Source organism: Euphorbia lathyris, chromosome 9 (assembly GCF_963576675.1).
Source record: "Euphorbia lathyris chromosome 9, ddEupLath1.1, whole genome shotgun sequence".
Classification (NCBI taxonomy): Eukaryota; Viridiplantae; Streptophyta; class Magnoliopsida; order Malpighiales; family Euphorbiaceae; genus Euphorbia; species Euphorbia lathyris.
Window position 1 is genome coordinate 9,840,100 of NC_088918.1, and position 8,017 is coordinate 9,848,116.

The 8,017-nt window shown below is 36.4% G+C and overlaps 1 protein-coding gene across 1 annotated transcript; it reads right to left on the reverse strand.

Moving 5' to 3' along the window:
• Positions 1 to 1,004: 1,004 nt before the first annotated feature.
• LOC136205568 (glutamate--tRNA ligase, cytoplasmic) lies at positions 1,005 to 8,017 on the reverse strand. The gene is made up of 6 exons (XM_065996226.1): positions 7,697 to 8,017; positions 7,481 to 7,577; positions 6,253 to 6,406; positions 3,434 to 4,533; positions 2,726 to 3,199; positions 1,005 to 1,498 (listed from the first exon to the last, which is right to left on the reverse strand). Exons 1-6 carry the CDS (start codon positions 7,849 to 7,851, stop codon positions 1,277 to 1,279), a joined length of 2,202 nt encoding a protein of 733 aa, XP_065852298.1. The 5' UTR covers positions 7,852 to 8,017; the 3' UTR covers positions 1,005 to 1,276.

Genomic DNA, 8,017 nt, shown 5'->3' on the forward strand with positions numbered 1-8,017 from the left:
AACTAATACAATACAAGTGACACAATAGTTTGCTTTGTAGGAGTAATTACACCAATACCTCCTCAACTTTACTTTTATTTTTACTTTTTAGTATAACATCTGAACTTCAAAATTGAAACATTATAACTCTTGATACCGTTGTTCAACATGACTACACTAATAGTGTGCAAAACTTTATTGTAGAGTTAATTAAAATTATACTCTAAACAACTTTCATTTTTCAAGTTTTTGATTTTTAATGTCATTTAGTTAGGCATTTGGTTTTTATGTAATTCTTAACCACTTTAATTCTTGATTTTTCCATTTTCATATAATCAAGGAGAGTAAAAATGAGTCATTATAATATAAGGTTTAGAGAGGGCATATCCAATTTTGAAGTTCAAAAGCATGGAAGTACGAGCAAAGTCAAGAGAACCCTTGCTTTATATCCCTATCATACAGAATTATACCTACTCACAAGTTAGACCAGTTCACAAATCCTTATACCCGTTCAACCAACCCAAGCCATGGAACAGCCTGGAAGAAAATGACATTCGGTATCACCTAGTCAATGACTGATCAAATTTGATCCATCGCTGTTAGATTTGAACTTATTAGTCTTAGATTTAAGCTTGTTAGAATTCTGGAAGGGAGATTCAAACCATCATCATAAGACTTAAATCTAATAAACCTAAATCTAACGGTAACAGAAAATCACCAATGTCAAGCATGCCCGGCTTATTAATACTACATATTTTATATAATATAATTTCAAAAAAAAATGTATGAAGAGGTAAACTTGTTTGGATTGGCCTCGAGATTTGATTTTACAACCGAATCCTCCTCGAGCACAGTTAAATTGACAGCATCTAAATTGAACTTGAGCTAAGTATTTTTAGATATAAGTTATAAGCCTGTGAGATCCGACCTAACCTGACCAATGAACAGGTATATAGAATATACAAATGACCTAACCTTACCCACGAACAGGTATATAGAATATACAAATAACATAACACGATTAATAACCCGAATTACCACTTCTAATTCTAAGAAAATAACACAGATCAATTCCAGAATGAATTCTACACAATAATTTAGTTCAAACATTGGTACTTTAGGCCATAAATATAGAAAGATGCATCAGCATCAGTAAGTTGTTCTATCAAAATTTTCATGTCCAGACACTAAAACAAGTGAATTGATAACTTCAATTTCACTCCTAAATCACAGGAATAACACAGTTCAGATTCTTCTCCAAACCTGAGAATAATCAGGTCCCGTGTCGTGATCGGATCTACTTCGTCGTTGAGGTTGCCTGTCTGCCGTCCGGGATAGCATATAGAACAATAGGCTTTGAAGACCTGACAAAAGGAACATCACATCTGAAGTAGCCTTTCCTCTCAAGTTGCAATACCTCTCCACGCTTCAAATTTCGCATGTTTGAATCTCCTACTGCTGCAATCTCCTTCTTGGTGCACGGGTTAAGCACGTCAAGAAAACTCTCTCCTTCTTCCAGCTGCATCCACAACAAGTTACAACATCATCAACAAAACGCGGGAAATGTTGTTTCTAAAATATAACCTTCATAAAATAGCTTTCAAACGAAAAATGGACAATGAAACGAAACACAGAACCGTTAATTAACGCTAATAAAGAGGAGTGCCCGTGTAACATAGATTCCAGCTGAACTATATTTGACAGTTAACCAACCATTCACGGGTAAAATACATGCAGTGTATAGCGCTACTTATAGACGCAAAATTTCATTTCTTGACATGAAAATCCTTGTACTTTACTGTACCATTAAAGTCCTAATGAAAAAAATCAACGAAATGATGATTTGGACTACATCATTGACTCTCTTCTAATCTCTGTCACTATAAATTATTGTTAAATACCTATTTTACACTAATCATTTTGTCAATTTATTAACGAATTTTGTTGATTAGGACTTTTAATGGTACAGAATGTAAAGTTCAAGATTTTTTATGCCAAAAAATGAAATTAAGGGACCATGAATGCAATTTTACCCAATAAACAAGGGAAAAACAATCTTGTCATACATTTTGACAACATTGAAAAAACAATCCAAAGCAAATACGATAGCGGGTGGAATGCAATACCAGATCAATGGCTGCAAAATTAAGACAATTATGATGAGTAAAATACATGCTACTAACATTATGGCTCCGAAGTTCCATTTCTTGAGGTAAAAATCCTTGGACTTCACATTTTGTAACGTTAAAGTCCAAATCAACAAATATCCGTAAGAAAAAACGAAATGTTGACCTGGACAAGTTTGACTACATCACTGACTCTTTTGTATCCATGTTACGAAAAATATATAGTCAAATACCTATTTTACCCTCATCATCTCGTTAATTTTGTAAGAGATTTTGTTGATTTGAATTTCAATGTTATACTAAGGTAAAATTCAAGAATTTTTATGTTAAGAAATGAAGTTTAGGGGTAATGTTCTTAGCGGTATAGTTCAAGGGCCATGAAAGTAATTTACTCCAAAGATTAGGAGTATAATGTTCTTAGAGCTATAGTTCTTAGCGACATAGTTCAGCGCTATAGTTTAGGGGTATAATGTTCTTAGCGCTATGTTCTCGTATTGACTTGAATAACAAAGCAGCATCAAGATTCCAGGATTTCACAAGAAGCAATTTTTATATTAAGAAAACGACTAAACTCATTCACAAGGATGCAAAATGAAAATCATCCATAGGCGAAGATTTACCTTTTTCTTTGAGATTAGATAGTCAAATTCCACCAAAGTGATGTTAACTAATTCAGCTATCTCGGGCAGCCATGTGAGCTTCAACTTTGTTGTCTTAACAGAACCTTCAAGATTCAAAACACCAATCAACTCTCGAACTCTTCCCAACTCGTCCTTAACGATTTCCTTCACGATTGCGTTCCCCCAATCCATGAGAGTAATCTCCCTATTTTCCTCCTTTTGAATGGCCTCCGCATCAGCATACTCTAACCATATCCTCTTTGTGTAGGTTGTGGCCTTCTCTCCAGCACCCTCATACTTCTTGTGCTTTGGTATTATGCGGACAAAAGGTTTCTCAGGACCATCGGTCAAGGTGAGCAATACACGGTTTTCTTCAACAACTGCAGTGTGTCTCGGACAAACAGGATCGACAATTTTTTTGTTAATCGACCAAAGTTTGTCCCACTCCATGAGGTTGAGATTCTTTGATGCGCCCTGCAATAGTACAAACATGAAAATTTCAACAACTAGAGGCCTATCCCACAAATTAAGCTACTGTAAATCTACAAAGATTATAGAATTGATCGGTAATCTTAAGCAAAAACACCCCGACCAGATGTTACCTTCTTTACTATTTTGTAGCCGCATCCTCGATCTAACAAAGGATACAGAAGTGCAACGAGGAATTTCATAACAGAACGTATAAGCCATGGGAAAAAATTAGCTAACCTGTTCAAGAATGAATTGTACTAATGCCTCGATTTTAAGACCTCTACGGACTATTCCTTGAACAGTTGGAAAACGAGCATCATCCCAACCATCAACTTTTCCATTTTCAACAAACCAGCGAAGATTACGTTTGCTGAGAAGTGTATATACCATGTTCATCCGGCTGAACTCGTATATGTGAACCTTCCTTACTCCCAAATCCTCTTGAATCCTGTGATACTGAGCATTTCTATCATGGTACTCCGAGGATCGAAGTGCATGAGTAATCCCTTCGATAGCATCAACATAGGGACAAGCAAAATCATATGTAGGATATATATTATACTTGGACCCGATCCTATGGTGAGGAACAGGATTGCAACGATAATAGACTGGATCTCGGAGAGATTTGTTCGGGTCTTGCATGTCCAGCTTACCACGAAGACAGCACTGCAAACCCCTTTCGGATGCCGCAATCATTTCCTTCCACAATTTCAGATTCTCCTCCACACTGTGGCTCCTACATTTTGATTCGATACCATCCATTCGTTCTTTCTGCATCTGCTCACGAGGTGTGTCATCAATATATGCTTTACCCTGTTTGATCAGCTCTTCAGCTTTTTTCATCAATTCATCGAAGTAATCTGATGTATGTGTAACTCTTCTGTAGTTAATGCCCAGTGTCTCAATATCTTTCAGAAGATTCTCCACAAATTCACTGCTTTCTTTGGCCGGATTTGTATCATCAAAGCGAATAATTAGCTCACCTTGGTATCTCTCAGCAAAATACTTGTTGAGTAATGCTGCTTTAGCGTGTCCTATGTGAAGATAGCCGCTAGGCTCGGGTGCAAACCGCAGGCACACTTTCCCAATTTCGGCATCAGGAAGATTAACTTCAGCTGTTCTGCTGACTACCTTTCCTTTTTCAGATACATCTCCATTGGCAACTTGTTGCTCTTTCGGTTTAGCTGTAACAGGTTTTCCTGCACCTCTTTTCCCAACATACGTTGATGTCACTTCATTCAAGGCATCACTGTATTCTGTGGATATTGAGTTGAACCAACGTGCTAGATTCGGGTACTTCTTCGACTTCCTTAAACTTTCCCATCGTAGCCCAGTTCCTACAAATATAGACGATATGAATGATATGAATGCCTTGAAAGCGTCAATTAAAATAAAAAAACTTGAATGTTATTAAAAAAAAAAACCATAACAACAACGGAAAAGTTCATTCATATTTTCACTATTTTGAATCTACCAGGAAAAACACAAACACATCCAATAACAAAATCAAGCAAGAAATGTAATTCAACAAAAGACCAACTATTGCTCTTTCTACTTCATTCTTTCTAATTGTCGGATATTAATATGAATCGAGCGGTAACTATTAGCTTAAGCTTTTAGTTCAACTGGTTTCATGACATGGTATCACAACCTCTTAGACAAAGTGATCACGGTTTAGAATCTTGACAACCCCATTTGTTGATTTAATTTCAATACATGGTACATGAGCATGTCTTGTACACGCTGCTTCCATGACTAATAAAAAAAAAAAAGAATATGAGTGCTTTGAAAGGGGAAGATGGTGGAAACTTCTGAGGTATGGATATTCACAAAGGATTAAGGTATAAAATTCCCTTAACGTGTTTAGAAATAAGCTACCTAAGCTCTAATGTCTTTATTGGAGAAATGTTATGCTCAACATGAAAACCCGGCTCAATGTTATCCTTATTTCACAGTAATCATTTAAGTTAACCAGTGATGTTCACCAGGTCAATTTGGTCAGTCATCATTACATCTAGACTTATTAGAATCCTATGGTGGAGATTAAACTCATCCTAAGGTGGAATTCTAACAGGCCTAGATCTAACCGTGACTGACCAACTGACCAGGTGAACACCACTTTTAAGTTAACATCGTATCGTCGCAGGTCAATAGCAGCTGAATTAGTCAACTTCAGGAGGTAATGATAAATAAGATTGACATTGAGTTGAGATAGTGTTTTTAGCTTGAGATTAAGCTTGATCCAACAAAACCGTTAGTTAATCAACGTATCCCCTATTTGGATCTTAACACTACTTCCATATACACATCAGACTGATTCTAACCAAATTGAATATTAAATTCAGTTTGAATCTAAACAGCCATTGTTAACTCCAAAGGGTACCTAGTAAAGCACAATAGCTTCCACTGCGTTTTTTTAAGACTCAACAAAATATGGAATGCGAGTATCAGTAATCATAAGCAATAATTGAAACATAAGGTTCATTACACCTATGGTCCTCCAACTATAACAAACGGAATGAAATGCCATAACTCTTTATTTTGTTACGACAAAACCATCGCTGTTTGACATTTGTCACAACTATTATCCTTTTAGCTTGAAACCAAGAAATTTAGTGGCCGGGGATACCACGTGGATGTCATATCAACCATTTTTAACCACTTGGAAATTAAAAATAATAATAAAAAAAAAAGGTTTTTTTTCTTGCCTTCCTAATCCTCGTGTCAATAAGTAGTGACTTAAGAACCATGTGGCATCTCCATAAAATGGTTTAAAGGACAACAGAAGAAATAAAGTCAAACAGCGAGGGATTATTCGTTATGAATTATTAGGGTGGCAATTTCTGACACGATACAATCATCAGTTTTCTTGCATTTGTATCATATATAATTGTATGCAATGTATAGATAACATAACACGATTTTGACACGATGATCAAAAATTGCCACCTCTAAGAATTATGATAATTCTGTTTCATTTCTGATAATTGGAGGACCACAGATATAACTAAACCTTGAAACTGAAACATACTACAAGTGATAATTGAAACAAATACCTGCTAGTCCTGACCAAATTGCTAAGTCTGCAATTGATAAGCAATATCCAACAAGAAAAGTACTCTTTTCTAAGTAAGTATTAATATAGGTACAGGCACTTTCAAACTTGGACCCTGCTGAAAGGATGTGAGAATACTCGAGCCATTCATCAATCTACAAAGACAACACAACATAGAATCTTTCCCCATCAATTATCAATCTTTGAGCGTAAATGCAAGAAGATCATTGGAGTTTTAGGTTTTGTATCACAAAAATCACTAAATTTCATTTTTTTCAATAAAATTATTGAAGTTTACAGGCTTAATACATCTGTTGCCCCTTGTACTTGGCCCAAAACATCAACTGCCCCCCTTAACTTTCAAAAGTTCTGAATGACCCATATTCTTGTCCGATTTCATTCAAGAACCGCCTATTCTTGTCCAATTGCATTCAATAACTCCCTACTATATAGCATTCAATAACTTCCTATTATTGTCCAATTGCTTTCAATAACCCCAAAATTTCAACTGTCCATTGAACTTTCAAAAGTTCCTAATTATTTGTCTATTGTGCATTTTCTTTTTGACACGTAGCAAGCACTTTGACATAAGGCGGAGCTTGTTTCCAATTTTTTGCATCCAACAAATTCTATTTCTATAGGGGCTTATTGACGTGTATTCCACCTGGTGAATCCTAAGCCACCAAAACAAATTTAAAAAGGTTACATAATATAGATCACGAGCCTCCTGAGCTTGGCCAGAAAAATCGATTGTCCCCCTGAACTTTAAGGGTGTCTTGTTAGCGCTTGAACTTGCTTATGATGATCTATTGACACCTAAACTTGCTTAAATTGACGTATTGGCCCGTGAGGTGGTTACAATAATCTATTAGCCCTTGAACTTGCTGCCACCTGGACTTAGGAGCTGGACTTAGGGGCTAATGACACATTTCAAGCAAGTCCAGGGGGTAATGAGACACCCTTAAAGTTTAGAGGCCAATCAGGGAACCTGATGTATTAAGCCATTACGCTTAGTTAACATAACATATATTCAACAGTCTTCTGTCAACATTCAGGTGAGTTTTCATACACAAATTGGTATTGAAATCAAATATGAAATTGGAAGTTGAGTGGCCTTGGATAAACCCCAAATTTCATTGACCATCATTGCAATTTACCCCAAATTTCAAATACATCACAGTGAGCCAAATGAAGAAAAGAGAGAAAAGACCAAACACGAAGAAAATTACCTGACTGGACTCGAAGGCATCCTGCCCATAGAAATTAGGAAGTTTAGCAATCCGACCAATGTAACGAAGAACTACAAGCAAACCTTGCAATTTCGCCCTACAATTCAAAAACAACAGAAACAAAACCCCATAAATTAGAAGCAAGAAAAAGATTAACTACAAAATTAACCTCCAAACATCATAAATTTCAGTGAAGACAAAGGGGAAATGAAATACCCATTGGAGAAAACGAGAGTGGGTGGAGAAGAAGTGTCAGTAACAGTTGAAGTAGGCAAATTGATGGCCGCAACCTTGGCGGCGGCGATAACGGAGAGCGGAGGTGTATCAGCCGGAAAAGAAAGGTGTTTAATCTCCATTCCGGCCACTACCATAAGCAAAGATGAATCAAAGATATCTGATGGAAAATTAAGCAAAACGCACTGGAAAGGGATGCAGAGAGGATTGGAAGTGGAGAACTTCAAAGGGAAAAGTATGATCTTCTCGCAAGGTTGCGTTGGAGAATAAATTGCAGAGCAAATAGTCCAATTTGGAGGGGGG